The sequence below is a fragment of the Pyrgilauda ruficollis genome, unplaced genomic scaffold (genome assembly GCF_017590135.1).
Source record: "Pyrgilauda ruficollis isolate IOZ18807 unplaced genomic scaffold, ASM1759013v1 scaffold153, whole genome shotgun sequence".
Lineage (NCBI taxonomy): Eukaryota > Metazoa > Chordata > Aves > Passeriformes > Passeridae > Pyrgilauda > Pyrgilauda ruficollis.
This window is the reverse complement of record NW_024513988.1, coordinates 695736-714108: the sequence shown is the minus strand read 5'-3', so window position 1 is coordinate 714108 and position 18373 is coordinate 695736. Positions and strand designations below refer to the sequence as shown.

Sequence of the window (18373 nt, the reverse complement as noted above, 5' to 3'; positions counted from 1 at the left end):
TGTAAGAAAATCAACAGAAGACATTTTCCCATGTTAGTTTTATTGCCTCTTTTTTTTTCTTTTTTTGGTGTGGCAATTTAGAATATTTAGCTTCTTTAGGCCAATTGCATACATTGTTTTTGAAACACAAATTATCAAAGTTCTGAATAAAGTTCATCTATAGCAATATTACTAGGTCAGAAAAAATTCTTAGGTGTCTGAGAGACTGAGGAGACTGTTTTTCACTTGATTCAAATTTTGTTTCCAGGTGTTTAGAGTGTCATACAACTGCTGCCACTGCTGCTTTCCAAAAGTCCGATGTGTGCTGTGACTGGAGAAGTAAAACAAAATTGGGAGAAGGTTACTAGAGATGTCACACTCACCTAATCATTCTTCTATAGCATTACTTTACACTCATGAGCAAACAGGAAAATTCCTATTTTCTCTCTAAAAAGGACTGAACTTCACCAGTTAAGAGAATTCTGTAGCCTTCCCAAATATTTAAAGCAACAACAGTCATTAGTATTCCTGTCACTAGTAGGTCATTAAATGAAATGTCCTGGAAAGTAGGACTCTTTCATTAAATAAGCTAATCACATTCACTGTGAGCGTTAATAAAATTATGATAAATAGCAACTATTTAACTACCAGCAACTGCTAGGAACAACACCTTGCTTCTAGTTAGAATATTCTACAAATGCAAGTGAAATAATTAGAACACATGAAGTTCTGCAAAATGCCAGGAAGAATTGTCTTACCTGACAATGACTTTCCTCTGTGTCTGATCTATTTTGCAGTACACCATCTTTGTCTTTACAGCTGCAAAAAAACAATGCTGTTTTGAGCAACATTTTCATGATAGTGCAAAGGTATTAAACTGCACAAAAATGGTTCAAAATGAGAACAATACAAACATAAGAACTCAGCAGTTCACTTAATCTGTTTTGCTGTTGGTTTTAATGGTCTAGTAGGCAGAAAAGCAAAATGATGTAACAAGATGAAGGTCATGCACGAATCCTATTGTTTGGTGCCAATCTATTAAAGCAATATCCTGTACAGATTTTATGAACTTCTCTCCCTTACAAACACATCCTGTTTTAATGACAGCAAACAAAACCAGATGACAAATTAAACCTGCAAACAATTTATTAGTCCTGTGCAGAATTACAAGAGAGACAGTTCCTGTCACTGAGAAGAAAAACCCTGGTTAAAACACAACAGTTGTGCCTGTCTTTAAACATGAAGTTGTGCAGCTTTACCTTGTAAAAAGCACAGGAATTAAAATTAATATTGTTCTTAAAATTTAACATTAGCTTAGAAAACTCTAAAGGTCTTGTTCATGAGCACTGTGTGGAGAGCCACAGTTCTTACCATCAATGACAAATGCTTCTACATCATCAGCCCCAATCTGGAGTTCCTGCTGCATTGTGTCAAATGAGATTTCTTTATTCTCTACAGCCATTCCCATGAAAGTAAGGAGCCTCATCTTGGCCATATTGTGTTCGTGCAACAAGCCTGAGGAAAAGTGTTGATAGTTTAATTAACGATTTAATTGTAATTCATACAAATAATTTGCTTTTCATGTTATTTTTACTATATATGCTTCCAATAATTTAAAATTTATTTTACATTGAAATATATTCTACTTTTCATTATCAACAGTTTTTTTGAGGTAAAATACCAAATCCTGCATCTGCCTTGTCTTTTGCTAAAATAGCAAGTTTCATTGTGAATTCATCAAGACTCAGTTGTTTTTAGCAGAAATGTATTATCTACAAAATTTTTGGGTTTTGAGCAGTAAAAACATCACCTAAACAGAACTTGAAGTGGTAAGAGTGCAAGTGAAATTTTCAGTTGCATCACCTGGAAGAACAGCAATGCAACAAAATGGAAAATCCACAGCTGGTTATGCCAAAAATCTTCTTAGAGCCTCACCACTCATTCTCCTGTGGTTTCTGGAAAATAAACCTCTCACAGTGATGGTTCCAGAACGTAACACTGTGGTGCCAGAATAAAGCATTTTGCTACTGAATTTGTTTATCCACAGCAAAAAAAGCCATGGTGAGGCCCATGTAAGCAGCCAGTGTGGCTCAGGAAAGTGCAGTTCAAAACCAGCAGAACGGATGCTGAGGTCAGGTTACATCTTTTACAGCACTGCATAAATGCCAACACAAGGAACTGAGCCAAGGCCTTGCATGTCTGAATCAGAGATCATTTTCCTGGAAAAACATCTAGGTCAGCCAAGTGAAGTCACTGAGATGAAACACAGCATTTCTTAATCCCAAGGTCCATGAGGTACCATCTAAGACCCAGTGGAAGTTTCTTAAAAATGAGTATCAATCTTTTTGTTCTAGAATGACATTATAGACATTCCCATGGCTTCAGTAAATATGTAAGTTTGGAATTTATAACACCCATGTTCTTAAAAATGAGTATCAATCTTTTTGTTCTAGAATGACATTATAAATTCCAAACTTACATATTTACTGAAGCCATGGGAATGTCTATAACACCCATACACTAGCAGGGAAGCACATTAGTGCAGGACATCATGTTGTGTTAATTAGCTGTAATTATGATGCAGGTTCCCTATTTGGCACTGATTCAACAAAAACGAGATCACCATAATTCATATGAACGAGGAGCACCAGCAACTAAACCTAACTGGGTTTAATGGAACTCTACAAGCATCAAAAAATCAATTAGCACACATTAACCCTAATTAACAAATGCAAATGAGATGCTGATTAACTTTGCGAAGAAGACTGCTGATAGTACCAGATTAACTGTGGCCTTGTTAGGGCGATGCAGTTGACACAGATAATGCTACTGCTGGCCTAAGTTGTCAGCATTAATAAAACAACAAATTGTAACAAACTGATGCTGCCTGTGGGAGCCTGCACTGCACAGCTTTCCTGGGCCACTTCTACCTGGTCCTGGTCCAGGAAATGTTACAGCTACAGCCCTTGCTCTACTGCCACTGGAATCCTGTTCTAAACAGCCTTTAAAACAAAGCTATTTTGGCAAGGTATTTTTTTAAAAATCTCTAAAGCATGGTTTAAAATCTTGCTTTTGGGAACAGATAATTTTGAATGCCTCATCTAATAACTGCATTGTTGTCTAGACCAAAATGCCCTTGTTTATCAAAGCCATGGCTGAGCCACTCAGTTCCCAGCATTTCCATCTGTGCTGCCTCCAAATCTCTGCTTGTCCATTGCTCAAAGACACACAGAGGTTCTGAGCACACCATAGAGAAATCAGCGTAAGTGGAAGGCAAGACTGTCCTTCCAAACAGCTGCACAGGTATTTAAGGATTTTACTAAGATTATATGAATCTTAGACATATTGAAAGTTCACACACTGAATTAATTCATGGAGGGAAGTACAGACACTGGGAGGCAAGGAAAAGAAACCACAACAACTGAACACAATACAATTAATGTGACATAGATGTGTAACTGATCTTCCATAAATTTATTCAAATGTTGGTGCAACAGCAATTTCAGCCAATACTTCTGTGGAGGAGTACCTAAAAGATAAGCCCCAAACCCACTTTCCCCTGAGAAAGAAAAGCATAACATGTCTGTATAACTCATGTTCAGATACACGTGACTAAAGCTACACTTACCCTATACACACATTTACAAGCTATCAAAAACTTGCTGCTGATTTTATCCACCAAAAAATCCCACTGGCATTTCTATCATTTTCATGCCCAAAAGTACCACCTTTTAAAGCTCTGAGGGCAATTATTCTAAGAATTGTATCACACCCCATTAAACAAAATAATGCATGTGTTAAAAAGCTGCACTAAATTCTGTGTTAGCAAAACTATGGCTTTCCTCACATGCATCCAAGGCAGTGTTTAAGTGTCATTTGAAAATCAAAGTTATAAAAAAAAAATATTGTATTTTTATGGAAACATTTATTCATTACCAATATGTCAAAACCTTAATGCAGTAATAAAAAAATCTGCATCATTGAGCAATTTCTGCATTGTCACTGACCCCTGTCCTAAAAAGCTGGAATATAAAAAACGTAATTTTAATGCATGCAATAGCTTATGAACCAGTGCTCCTTTGAAACAGTCAATTACACATCAACGGGGGAGTGTCAAAGTGTTAATTACTACTCCTTTTTTCCACAGTGTGTAAATAAAGAGGGTGCTGACATTAACATTCCATCACATTGCTTCATGTGATGAAACAAATTAACTGGGACAGACTGTGGCTTGCTGGGTCTAATGCATCAGCACAGGCAGACACACACACACACACAATTTGCATGCTTTATCTTACTGCTCAGAGGTGTTTGCTGTGACAAAGTTATTCATCATTAAAAAAAAAAAATAGGAGATTTATACAAGCTGGTGGTTTCCTCAATGCAGTTGTGATCTCTGGCCTAGTCAGCAGTATGAATGTGTTAAACCTTTCAGGAGGGGAGTTCTAAGAGGAAAAAAACAACAGTTCTCTTCCAAAGCCATAAACCAGCTTGTTTTCAAAGAACAAACCACAGTTAAGATGGCCCACTCAAAATCTACAAGAGGTTATCATCTACAAACTCTAATCTGCTTTGAAATTTCCTTGCTTCAATACATGGGTTCAAACTGAATTACTCTGTGGCTTCCATACCTTAAACCATGTGAACAGTCAGAAATGTAATGATCTGAAAACTTACCCAGGGAGTCAATGAAGTCTTTGTTGTTCTGATAAAACTTGACATAGGACGCTAGTTTAGCACTTACAAAAATTGTCAAAAGCTAGAAGATGGAAAACAAACATGAGAACAGTTTAAGTATTATCCTTGTTTCTCTCTTTGCAGTCTGGACAGATATGGATAGAAACTATGGGTATTGAACAGAAAAATAAGCTGTTAGGAGCTGAAATTCTGTCTTCTGTCAGTAGATGTGGGCAGTCTGTGCTGAGCTTACTTCCCTTCCCCAGACTTAAGATTTGCTACAGAACTCAAGTGAGGGCAGGACTTGTAACTGAGTTTTTGAAACTTTGAAAGGGAAATGTTTCACATGCAATTTTAATTTTAAAGACTGTAAAAGAAATAGCACATTGCAGCTCAGGATTACTGACAGAGATAACTGTTCTAATGGATTTCAAAAGACATTAAAACAAAGCAGTCTACTGTTATCAAACCATCTCACTAGAAACAAAGTTACTTACATCATGAATAAGTTCTCCTTCCAAAAATTTGACTGGTTTTAAGGCAAGAAGATGATCAAAGAGAAAGGTATTTGGATCCTTCAATGCTCGTACAATACATCTGAGGAGAAAAGGAAAATGTTTACTTTCAAAGCAACACACATCTTTATGACTAAGAGCAACTCAACTTGTTCTTCCTTGCTTTCTAGGAAACAAGGGTTTTCAATTATTATTAGAAGTAACATATGTCACATTCCAATTTTAAGCTTCATTTTACAGATGGAAAAACCAAGGAACAGGAAGCATTAGGTAGTTTGTCCAGTATTCCAAATGAAATGTGCCAGGTAGTCAAACCACAGATCACCCTCCAGTTTTCATCTATGCATTAATTTCCAGCACAGCCTTTGTTCCTAGGAGGAACAAAGGTATTCTTACTGTGCTCCTAAAATTTCATAGAATTAAGTTGTTTTGGAAGATTTAATTGTACTTGAATACGTGACACAAAAGAGAGAAAACCCCAGCGCCAAACAGTGCAAGGCCCAGGATTTCTCAGCAGCAGCTCCAGACTAGAAACAGGAACTCCCAAAGAAAGCTGTTCTCAGCAGCACATCAGACTTGTCTCACTCTGCCACACCTGGAGAACCTGAGCTCTGCATGGACACAGCCCTGGGCACACGAGTTCTCTCAGAGGGAACAGGCTGCAGGCTGCTGGAGGGGAGCCAGTGAAGTTCCCACTTAGGCACAGACACTAATTTTCCAAAGGAGTCATCCTGATTTTCCTCCATGGTTAAGTATAAACAACTCCCTTGAGAACTACTGGTAGTGCACATCTGGCAGAACTTAAAGAACTAATTCCTAAGAAAAATCATGATGGTTAGAACATCAAAACACAGGCATTTACTCATTTTGGCCAGTGGGGAAAATGCACTGTTATGAATCAATTTAGTCCCAGCTTGTTCAACAGGTAAGCTTATTTCTGTGCAGTTCACATCCTTTGTACCTGCTCATAGATGGGACAGCAACAATGTTTTCTCAAAAAAAAAGTGCTGTTTGAAAAGAATGCTCACAGTCAGGTAGCAGAACAGGCAAAAAGTAAAACAATCTGAAATAAAAGATTCCAGTAGAGATTTTGAGTGGACAGCTGATGTAAAGTCCTTTCCCAAGGCTGATCTCTCTCAGCAGTGACCAGGAACACTCCTGTGCACTTGCACACTGGAATAAACCTGGCTGTGCCTACAAACAGCCAGACCTACAGCAGACTGCAGAGACAAACTCTGAAACAGTGAGGGGATCAAAATAATTTGGCAATTGAGGAAAAGTTACTTTTAAGGAAACTGGGAAATCAGTCTTACCTGTGAGCATCAACTCTAGCCTGGGAAGCATTGTCCTCTGTGTAACTTCCCAATAGCTCCACCATTACTTTTGCTGCAGTGTCACTATAGAAAAAAAAATAAAGTTACCTCAGGATTGCTGAAAAAATTGTTCAAACAAGACACTCAAATATTTAAATAATTCCATTATGATGTTATAGGTCAAATTAAATCACACTCGAGAAAGATGTAGATGATCCCTTTTAATTCTAGTGGAGAGAATAAATTAGCGGATGTATTCTTTCAATTCTTGTTCTACAAAATGTTTATCTTCACCCTTCATTTCATTCTCTTAAACTGATTAATTACCTGCTGGTTATGGAAAAAGCCTTCTGAGCTAGGAACAGCTTTATATGGTTCACGAGAATGCTCCTCTTGTGCACATCTGGATTTAATCATTGTGCAATAAGTAGCGCTGCAAAGTTTATTTCAAATGTAAAATGGCATCTCTTAAAGAATATTTATGGTCAGGAAAATGACTGTAAAAGCTGCTCTCTTCTTTTGCAGATTCTCTCGTCAAGTATTCTGAGTGAGAGCTGCTCATTTTATTGATGAAATTACACAGCCAGCAGTGAGACTGGCTGAGGCTGCTGTGAAGCTTCCAGACAGCTCTGACAGACAGCTTGCAGACAAACAACTCCTTCTCAGAAAGCTGAGCAAACCTACAGCCTTGTCCACCCAGATTGTCTTGTAAACATCAATTGCAAACCAGCTCTGAGATTGTTACTGTGTCATTTTAACAGATTTTGATTTATATTCACTTCACAGTTTTACCATCAACAAGGCCAGCAACCGTTGATGCTTGTTGGAAAATTTACACCAAATTATCCCACGTGGTTTACAGGCACACACAATTTTCCTTAAAACAAAACACTGGGAGAATAAAGTTTTAATTAGTGACTTAGGCCAATGGCATAAACTGCACAGGGAAGAACAAACCAACACAAGATGCCCAGTGTGCTGTGACAGAGGTTTAACCCATAGAGCACCACGGGGCTGAATGGTTTCTGTAGTAAATAACACTGTCTTCATATGGCTATTTATTTGAAATCTCACCATACCACTGTCTGACAACCCCTTCTACAGGGTGAAGTTTGTTCTCAGAGAATTTACCAGATCTGAGAGATGCACAGCACAAATATTAAGACATCATGGGCAACACCCAGTTCAAAAAAAAAAAAATTAATTTAGGCAGCTTTATGTATGAGAGAAGCATTTGCATGTCAATCAGTCTGTGACTGACTACGATTTTAGCACTGGTGAAATCTTATCAAAATTAGATGTTCTAGGAGACAAAGGAGCAGTTTAATACAGGAATGGAAATATACAGGTATTAAATCAAAGAGGCTCAGCTCATGTGCTATTCAACCTAATACGGAACTCCTTATTTAATGAAAGCTTTTCAGCAGTTGGTCTTGTGCACTTCAGAGCTGTGTTACAGTTTTCTGGCACTTTTTTCCCTCTTCTAATTTTTCCCTTAGCAGCAAAAATTGAAAACTATCACTTGACTAATTTCAAACAGTATTTTCTATTCCCTGCTTTTTTCTTTTTTTTTTTTTTTTAAGTGGGGAAGGAGTGGAATTTTTCACCTGTATTTCTAGGAAACAACAGAATGCTACAAGACAATTACTCCCAAACTTCGTGTGCTAAAGTTTTGTGAAACTCAGCAGCCTTTACATTCCATTCTATTCAAATATGGCAGCCTTTATATTCCGTGGCAGTCTTGTATTCTGTTCAGTGTCAGATTACTACTGTAAATTAGGCTGTTTCAAGCACTAATACAGATCACTATTTTACCACAGCTTGTTGTTAAACGTGTCTTACCTAAGGTGCAAATGTGAACATTTTTTTTCTAGCAAAACAGCCTGAACAAGTGCTCTTGGCTCCACTTGCCAGTCTAGATGCATAACTTGACAAAAAGCAAGTGAGAGCTTAAGAGTGATGGCAGATAAAAGGAACGAAAAAAACCACAGCAGAGCATTCAGAGACTTAGTCAGATGCTGGTACTGAGTCCCTCTACATTACATGATATTAAACTGAACTTAACTAAAAGTAAATGAAACAATTACTCTGCAGGTGCCTGACATGCTGAGCTTTTTGCTACAAGGATTAATAGCCAGACTTGCCAGACCTGTTTGAATTTAACTTGGGCAGGGCCAAAAGCTGCTGGATCCTGCCAGCAGAGGCCAGCTTTAAACTGCATCAAGATGGCTGGAAAAGGTTTGATGAAACAAACTTTACTTGTCACTGCAGGAAAAGGGACACCACACAACCTCTGCACATTTACTTTTTAGGAGCTACCAATCTGCTAACTACCAGTACTGGAGATCCACTGGGAGTAAATCTATTAGCTACAGAAAACCATCTCTTCTGCCACACTGACCAAAATTAAAACAGAAATCAAGCAAACAAAAGAATTCAATTGTCTTTTAGTTCTTTTCTCTTGATTATAAATCAACAACAGTAACTGAAGTATAATTTTTATCATGTACTTTTCAGTTCCCACTTATCTTCCCATACTGCTAGATAGAGCAACATTCCTGAGTGCTACAGCTGGAATGCTGCTGTGAGTTTCCCATACTATTGCAAACACTGCCCACTGATCCAGGAGAGTGAACCAGGTCAAAGGTGCCAGGGTCACTTCTTGTTTTCTTTCCTGGAGAGAAGTGCAAGTGCTCTGAAACACTGCTCTGCTCAGTGAACAGCTTGGACACCGAGTGCAGGAGCCTTACAGGGTTTGTGGAAGGTTTTATTGGCTGTCTTAAAAAATCACTTATGGTTAGCAAGCAAAAAAACATTTAGTAGCAAGGTTACTGGTAGCAGTGGAAACAAAAACTAGAAGTTTAATCTACTGATTTGACAGCAAGAGTAGCTAAAAATAGTTGGCTATTAAGTTTGGGAATGAAACTAGTTAAAACCTCACAACAAATCAAGAGGATGGGAAGTGAGGAAGAGCAGGAATGTTATCAGGGTAATATTTCTGAAACAAGGTAAGCAGTAAGCCATGAAAAAGATCTGTGACTAAAATGTCTGAATTTATTTTGACCATCTGGAATGTGCCATACAGAACTATCGATGCAAAAGCATTTGAGTGCTACAAACAGGAATTCCCAGTAATGCAGCTCACAGAGTAACCACTCCACGAGGATTAATCATCCCTAAATTGAGGTTATGATCCTGCTATGCTGATGCAGCATTTCCAGGCTACAATTCCAGCAGGGCAGAATAAGCCAACTGTCCTGACAGATGGAACTATTCTCCACCTGTGACAGCTTCACACTTGCCTTTTTAAATCCCCAGCAAGGTCATGTCCCCAGGCCAAGCCCCTGTGCAGTCACACAGATGCCCACAGCAGCACAAACACACACAGGTACTGGCAGCTGCAAGGGACAGGAACAGAGGGTACAGAGCAGAACTTCTTTTCAGCAGTGCAAGGTCATGCACATGCTGAAAATGCACAAGTGCAGTTCTGGTACCACTGTGGGTCAGCAGTGGAAGGACGATGATGCTGCCTCATTACAAAAATTAAAAAAAAAAAAAAAAAAAACAACTTGAAAAAGGAACTCAGGAAACAGAGTGGAAGGGCAGAGGGAAGCAACACACAGCCCCCAGATCCTCATCCCAAACTGCAGGGACAGGTTATGCAGGTTTGAGCTGCTGTGGAACTACACCCCAAACCACTGGACAGCAGCCCATCAGTGCAGCCCTGGCCAGGGCAGTCAGCCCACTGCAGCATTTTGTAAGATAAACTGATGATAGCTCTCAGTTCAGATCTGCATTAGTTTACAGGCACCATACACACTGGATTACTCTACGTGCCAGAAGACAGTGGTCTGCCAAGTTTGTTAGATCAAAGATGCTTCTTATGATCCAGGATAATAATTCAAAATGGCCAAGCAGGTATTCTGTGGACATTAATTTCCATGACTAGTGGAAAGCTCTGTCCTGAAGGTAATGTTTACATAAAAAGACTGATTCTGTTAGCCATGATTGATAAGCCTTCCCACATCATTAAGTAAGAGATAGCACTACCATGCACTAAAATGTCAAAAGTGTAATTAAATAATAAACTTGGCATAATGCTACAATGCACTAAGATGATTATTTATAGAAAGGAATAGTGTTATTTTGGGAGTCTGTGGTTCGTAGCTAATTCACTGCTAACTTGAATATTACTGGGAACACTGATTTAATGCAAGAGCGCTTAAAAATATTTTTTAAAAACCCAGAAGTATATTTGAATTGAATTATCGGTACAGATTAATTTTACAAGTCCTGTGAGAAATACTTTCCCTACAGATCACCTATAGTACATCAAAATACAAAGTTATCTCATATGTATGACTTGTCTTTTATACCTTTTCTTGCAGTCTACTAGGACATCATAGAGCAGTCTCAGTAGAGTGTGCTTTTTCTCTGTGGCCAGATTCCAGTCAGAAATCCATTTTCGGACCTAGGCAGAATAAGAGTGAAAAAGAAGCATTCAGGAAAAGATTAAAATAGCACTAAAATACTTCTCATTTTCTCCCAAGCAGAAAAGGATCAAAAATATCTTGCACATAGATTTCTCTTTTAGGTCTTCTGATTCTCACGCCCCCACTGCCCCTTGTCCTATCACTATTTGCCCATGTCAAAAGTCACCCTCCCTCTTTAATGAGCCCCCTTTAAAGTACTGCAATTAGGGCATCCTGGAGCCTTCTCTTCTCCAGGCTGAACAATCCCAATGCTCTCAGCCTTCCCTCACAGGAGAGGTGTTGCATCTCTGATCATCTTCATGGCAATGAAGATGATCAGAGATCATCTAGGCTCCGGCAATTTGTAAGAGATGGTCTGTAGCAGCTCTGAGTAATGTTTAGGTGCAACACAGTTCATACAAAGGCCACGACTTGAAGGGTCACTGAATTACCTGATCTAGTTCAGTTGGAATGTACTGGATGGCACCACAGGACGAGGCCACTTTGAGAAGGCTGCAGTACACTGTGTACCTCACAGGAGTGTTCTTGTCCATGCCATGGAAGAGATTGCTCAGGCTAAACCACAAACAACCAACAACAGAGTTACAGAGTTTTCGAAAAACATTACTGGAGTGCATGTCAGTGTACTTTTAAGACACAGGCTAGTACAAAGCATCTGGTAGCACCTTATATCCATGCACTGTAACAGCTTCCAGTTTCGTAATCATTTTCAGTAAAGCTGAAAGCTCTGCATATTAACTTCACTGTGTAACACCCAAGGAAAAAAAAAATTGGTACTTCTATTTTATGACAGTGAAAAGAAGGTAAAAAAGAGTGATTTCTGCAACACCCATGCTTTGATTTAAAGACATACAAGATAATCCTTCCTCTTCAGAGGCACAATTATTTGCCCAGTCACCACTGTCTCACTTTGCCCTGTACAATACTTACAGCTGCAGTCTGAGAGATGGGCGCTCTCCTTCCCGAAACTTCACTAACTTCTCACACAGGTTTTCAATCAGTGCTTCTTGTTTGTCAGGTTCCAGGATAAGAAGCAGAGAGACAACGCTGTTCATCACACTCTCCACATCTGCATAAACCAAAACATACAGCTGTTGGAAACTGCAAGCAGCAGTCGGTAGCTACCTTGTGCTGGATACACTTTTGATAATAGTAATTCATACTTTTGATATGAATTACCACTTTGCATGAGCAAGAATTATGAAAGAAAGAAAATGCCAAGATACCAACCTAGATATTCATCAGAATATGCCAGAGACTTGGCTCAGGTGGGCTTACACCAACACACCTCCATGTAAGACAAGGATTACCACTCTAAGGTCAATACAGAACATGGTTTTTGATATCACACTTGCTGTGAATTCTCTGTTTACACACAGGAGAAATCAGAGGAACTCTAGGTACCACACTGTGGCTTCCTCCTGCACATCCAGGAAACTGCCCACGGTTCTACAGTGAGAACAGTAACACCTAGTGCTCAAGCACAGTAAAACATTTCACCAGGAGCACGAGGGATTCCCAGACCACAGGGAAAATGTCCTCAAGAACACTGAAGTGTATTACAAACCCTCCCAAGCTCCTGTTTCAAGTGTGGTATTCTATCCTTTCCAAACAGAACCACAGCAGTTTTGTGTTTTCTTTTCAGTCTGCCCAATTATCAGCCAAGCAAAGAAAAAGAACAAAATTCATTACATATGGAAAACATTATCTATTTCCCAAAATGACACCTGAGCATCAAAAGCTCTATTTTACATACAAGTCTTTACACCCTCATTTACAAGCAGAGTCTAGCTCAGCTTCTAGACTTCTTCAAAGGGTGCTGGATGTTTGGAGAAAGGAGGGGCAGAGTACATGCAAATATTTCAGGGCAATGATGGAAATGTGCACTTCCAGTTTTATGAGGACGCACAGCTTGTGTTTCAATGCCACACATCTCTAAATTCTGCCAACTGTTACTGTTTGAAAGCAGCAATGGTGATAAATAGCAAAACCAACAGGATTTCAAATGCAAACCTTTGTCATCCTCTTTCAGGCACACATCACACACTTCAATAATCTGGGCCAAGTCCACATGAAGTCCACCTTCAGCGTTCTCTTCAGAGATTTCTGCCCCTTTGGATTTCAGGTAAGCTCGCAGTTCTGCAGCCTTAAAAAAGAGAAAGACAACACATACAAAACAAAACAGTTGTTTTGTGAATAACAAAGTCAAAGCAAATAAATTTCTTACAGATTTTTGTTCTGCCAGATGCTGAACCTGCTGTTTTGCCAGAGACTGAACAGGTCACAGAGCTGTTTCTCACAGTGTCAATGTGTCACTGGGCATGGCACTGCAGGCCTAATAAGTTTTCATAAGACACTTTCTTATGAAGTTTTACTCTTTTGCTCCCTCTGCAAATTTAGTGTTTGTCAAACAAACACTAAAACCATTTAATTGCTTCTTCACCAGAAAATAAAAAAGGTATAAACAAAGGCACTTTATAGAGGCAGAACTTCATCTTCACAACTTCACAACAGTTTCTAATCTATAGAATGCCCTGGGTTGGAAGGAGCCTTAAAAATCATCTTGTTCCACACCTCTGCCACGGGCAAGGAACGTTCCATTAAACCAGGTGGAAAGCCCCATTCAAGCCAGCCTTATAATGTCACGAGCTGCCTTACACTGTCAGGACTTAAACCTACACCAAGAAAATACCCTTCCCCCAGCAACATGCCTATTCATTATAATTCAGGGCTTCACCAGCAGAACCATAACCCTTCAGAAACAATCTGAGGCCATACAACTTCTGGCACTTGTGACCAGGAGGCTGCTGTGACATTTACATCTCCTTCAGTGTCAGATCATTTTAGAAGCAGAAAAAAAGCTAAATGCCCCGGGACAAGTTGCTGCACTGAGGATGTTTCACACCAGCTACTTGATGGGGCTGTAGTAGGCATTACAGCGAGTGGAACTGAAGGCTGGCAGCCGTGTGTCCATTTCTTGCAGATTTCCAGTGTGTACACGCACACACTGTGTACACAAACATGTATGTGCACATACCTGCGTCAACGGCACTGGGAACAACATTTTCCCCCAAAGCCAAAGGCGTAACAAAGCAGCAGCTCAAACAGAATTTCCACTTCCCGCGCCTGCAGTACCGAGAATTCCACAAAACCCAAGTAATGCCCATATGTGAACCCGCTTTCTCCTCCTAAATAAAAAGTAGGGCTGAGCAGCGATGCAAACGGAGTGCCGGAGAGGCGGAACACCGAAGAGGGAACTGCAAACACCGGGTTATATTTCAGCCACTATGTTCAAGTTTCTCTACTCGTCTGCTCGGGCTCTGAAGGGAACAGCCCGGAGGAGTTCGCGGAGCGCTCTCGGCGCGCCCGGCGGGGCAGCTCCGGCCCGCGCTGCCCCCGACACGGCTCGGCCCAGCCCCGCGGCCCGGGGCCGATCGCTCCGCGGGCACGCTGACCTGATCCTCCTCGGTGATGTCGATGAAGGCCGGGACGCTCATGGCTCCGAGCACGCCGCGCTCCGGAAAGGCGGAGCGGCTTCCGCCACCGCGCCAGGCCGCGCCGCTTCCGCTTCCCGCGCCGAGCGGGCGGGCCCTGCGCTGCGACCGCCCTCGGCCCGACTCGGCCCTGCCGGGAGCGCTCCGCCCTGCCCGGCACGGCACGGCTCTGCCTGCCCGGCACGGCCCTCCCTGGCACGGTCCTGCCCGGCACGGCTCTGCCCGCCCGCTCCGCCGGCCCTTCCACCGCCGGGCGGGACCGTGGCACCGACAGTCGACCCCCCGCTCCCCTCACACACAGGCTCCCCTCACACACACTATACATACACATACGGCCCTGCCCGGCACGGCCCTGCCCGGCACGGCCCTGCCCGGCACTGTCCTGCCCGCTCTGCCTGCCCTTCCACCGCCGGGCGAGACCGTGGCACCGACAGTCGACCCCCTGCTCCCCTCACACGCTCCCCTCACACACACGCTCCCCTCACACACGCTATACATACACATACACACATATATACGTACACACACACACGCACCTACCTTCCTTTGTCCCCGTTGAAAAGCTGAAGTGCTTTTGCCTAGTGCTTTGTGCTTGAGCCCGCTGGATACCAGCCGCGGTGCAGCTGTGTCGGGAGTCGGGACAGGCCCCGAACGGGGCTGGCGCCTCTCTTTATTCGCACTGAGCGGCTGCGCTCACGCTCCGCTGAGAGGAGAGGAGAGGAGAGGGAGAGGGAGAGGAGCCCTCCCCCGGTGTCACCGGCGTGCTCCGCGTGTTTTCTGCTCGGGAAGTTTCCCGGTCAGCTCTGGCAGAGCACCGGGAACGTAGGGTGACTTTCCCCGTGCTCAAAACCTAAAATGAAAGCCAAGGAAATCATAGAATAGCTGAGGTTGAAAAGACCTCTAAAATCACCATGTCCAGGCAGTAACGCAGTTAGTGAAGACTGCTGTACACAAACCTTGTTTGATAAACCTGAGCAAATCATGACTGAACATATTTATTGAGTCTAATAACTGGAGCAGGGTTTTTGACAGCGGGTTGTGAGCCTCCACAGCACTGAGCACAATGAAACTGATAAAGGCCCACTGCCTTTATTAAATGTCATGATTCTGCTTCGTTTTAATCATCTACATGCTTGTGTAACTTTTAAATAATGCTTCAACCTTTAATTTTTCCATCATATAAATCCTGCCTAATTAGCTTATTCTACTTTGGGCAGTATTTTTAAAATATTATCCCTACTGTAGCTGATTAATTATGTTTTAAGCAGGATATTTTAATACTGGCTGATTGATAGTCTTATCAGTATTTTGTATTTCAGAAGTCAGCATCCTGGAAGTCATGGACAGATATAGAGATAAGTCTCTCCTTTGTGTGTCTGATCTTGAGGGTGATCTGATTTTCAGAGAATGAGTGTTTGAGCATTTTTGAAGTGTAGGTGACTTTCCTCTAGTACTGCTTAGCACAGTCCTGTGACAGTAAAGGTAAGTGGGACCAATCACCCTGGGGGATAGGACTACATCATGCGTTAGATCTTCACACATCTCTAGGAGACATTTCATACCTGCAAGCTGCAATAATGAGTGTTCTATAGATCCCAAGCTGTGTCTGAAATAAATTCTTCTGCAGATGCCTAAGCTAACTCAGGGTGTGTAAATGGCCCAGCCCCGGTATCTATTTTTGTTTAGGCAGCGAAGGTTTGTCTTGTATTATTCTGAATATACAAAAATAAAATAACTGTGGATCACATTGGGTAGACAGGACATGACTCCAAAGAGCTCTGCTGAAATATCCACATATGGTCTGTTGCATGATACTTTATTTGTCCCAGAAGAATTCAGATGATAGATGATGGCTGGGGTTTGAACTTGTGCATCAGGAAGGCCACTTTGAATATAAAGGGGGCAGTCTGTGTCTTGTGAAACTACTGATGCAAAGAGGCTGTAGTGGAGGAATGGTATTGTATTTGCAGGGTGCCCCGATGAAGGGAGGAGTGATGAATCTGACTCCATGTTCTCAGAAGGCTAATTTATTATTTTATTATACTATATTATATTAAAGAATACTATGCTAAACTATACTAAAGAATGCAGAAAGGATACTTACAGAAGGCTAAAAAGATAATAATGAAACTCGTGACTCTCTCCAGAGTCTGACACAGCTCGGCCCCAATTGGCCAAAGAGTGAAAACAGCTCACAGCAGAATCCAATGGAACAATCACCTGTGGGTAAACAATCTCCAAACACATTCCAAAGGAGCAAAACACAGGAGAAGCACACGAGATAAGAATTGTTTTCCTTTTTCTCTGAGGCTTCTCAGCTTCCCATGAGAAAAATCCTGGGCGAAGGAATTTTTCAGAAAGTGTGAATGCCACAGAATGGCTTTCAGTGTCATTGGAATTGTGGCACTTCCGTGGAAACAAGGCTGTTGTTTATAGCCCTGTCTGCAGCTCGTGAAGCTGGTTCAGAGATGGGGTGTGATGGGGTTAAAGCAGTGGAACCAGAGGTCCCTGTGGAAGCTTCCCCAGGGTTCCCAGTGCTCCCAGTGCGGGCAACCCTGGAGAGAGAGGGGGCGACAGGGACCCAAGGCATACCCCCGGGTCCCCGTGCCCGTGGCTGTAAGTAAGGGTTTTTTTTGTTTTCATTTGCTGTTAAAAGGAAGAAGCTTTTGTTCTGAAGAATGGGTCTGTAAGGCTAAAAGAATTAAATGTTGCCCCAAAAAGTAAAAAGCAATAGATTAATCTGGTGTTAAAATAGGCCTGGCCCTCCTTGTTTAAAGCAGGTCTGCAGGGAGGGCTGTGGCCTCAGGGACACCCCGGAGCAGGAGCCAGAGGAGATCGCTGCGGCTGCCTGACGTGTGCGAGGCTGTGTGTGTGTCTGGAGGATGTGGGGAAGGTCTTACCACCCGAGCGAGACTTCACTGCTGAAGGAAAAAGAGGAATTTTGGCCTGTACCCACTGTAAATTGTTTTGTTTCTGTAGGCAAACCAGAGAGAGAGATGGAGTCTAAAGAAGTGACGTCCTGTCCTGCATGCTTTGAACGTGGTGACTGAGGAAAACAAAGTCCTTTAGGTGACACATCTTAAAAACCTTTTTTTTAATGGAGGCTCTTTGAAACCAGCAGACAGCTTTTGAAAAGAAAGGGTTTAACATTAGACTCTAAAAGCTGATCCGCTTTTGTTAAATGCATTGATGAAAAAGATCTTCTCCAATACAAAAAGGAAGCGCAGACCCTGTGATGGCAGAATTATTCCTCTTCAGAATCCCTCTTGTTTATTTAGTTATTATTTATCTTTTATAGTTTATTTATTTATTAGTTCATTTATTTATTGCTTGTTTGTCAGTTGATTTATTTATTCATTTATTTCTTTTTTGTCCGTGTATTGATTGATTGATTGTTACGGTTCTCTCTGTAGAGAGATGAGAGTTGAGCCGCGTCCCTGGAAGGCGGTGTAAGGATGAGCAGCCGCTGGGAATCACCCCCTTTTCCCCGCCGGATTTGTGCTGAGTGCCCTCTGGAGGTTTTGGACACGCAGTGACCCAGGAGAGTCCCGGCTACGCGGCTGTGCCTGAGCTCTTCAGGACTCCTTGCTTCAAAGGTTCTCCCTCTCTTTTTTTCTCCTTTGGGAAAGATATTCTAGCCGACCTAAACGAGCAGAACACAGTTAAATCAGCTTTTAGTTTAAGTCAGAATTACGGCATATGAGTTACTCAGAAAAGGTAAAAAAATAATTTAAAACTTCATCCGAATTGCCTGACAGCCAAACTAAATCTGTTTTGTATTTAGGGGCTTTGATTAGCTTTATCAATGTATCGAAGTGTGCTTCCTACTCTGTTTCTGTTTTTTCCCTAGTTCTTGTTGGGGCTAAAGGGAAACTGCTAAAATACCCTTGGAGCCTCTTCTT

General features: G+C 41.6%; 1 protein-coding gene across 2 annotated transcripts; it reads right to left on the bottom strand.

Annotated features, from left to right (window-relative positions):
• Nucleotides 1–23: 23 nt before the first annotated feature.
• EIF3M (eukaryotic translation initiation factor 3 subunit M) lies at nucleotides 24–15148 on the bottom strand. 2 transcript variants are annotated; one of them, XM_041461753.1, is made up of 11 exons: nucleotides 15012–15148; nucleotides 12991–13123; nucleotides 11908–12046; nucleotides 11409–11532; nucleotides 10861–10955; nucleotides 6485–6568; nucleotides 5154–5253; nucleotides 4657–4738; nucleotides 1351–1494; nucleotides 738–798; nucleotides 24–310 (listed from the first exon to the last, which is right to left on the bottom strand). In XM_041461753.1, the coding sequence occupies exons 3-11, from the start codon at nucleotides 12030–12032 to the stop codon at nucleotides 190–192; spliced, it is 936 nt and encodes a 311-aa protein (XP_041317687.1). In that variant the 5' UTR covers nucleotides 12033–12046; nucleotides 12991–13123; nucleotides 15012–15148; the 3' UTR covers nucleotides 24–189. The 2 variants fall into 2 exon arrangements, with proteins under 2 accessions (XP_041317687.1, XP_041317686.1); XM_041461752.1 differs by lacking the exon at nucleotides 15012–15148 and adding an exon at nucleotides 14433–14562.
• Nucleotides 15149–18373: the final 3225 nt, after the last annotated feature.

Coding starts and splice junctions, on each gene's coding strand:
- EIF3M (XM_041461752.1), bottom strand. CDS start 14,474: ATGAGCGTCCCGGCCTTCATCGACATCACCGAGGAGGATCAG. Junction 12,047..12,990: donor CCTGAAAGAGGATGACAAAG/GTTTGCATTTGA, acceptor TGGTTTATGCAG/ATGTGGAGAGTGTGATGAAC. Junction 11,533..11,907: donor CCATCTCTCAGACTGCAGCT/GTAAGTATTGTA, acceptor TTTGTGGTTTAG/CCTGAGCAATCTCTTCCATG.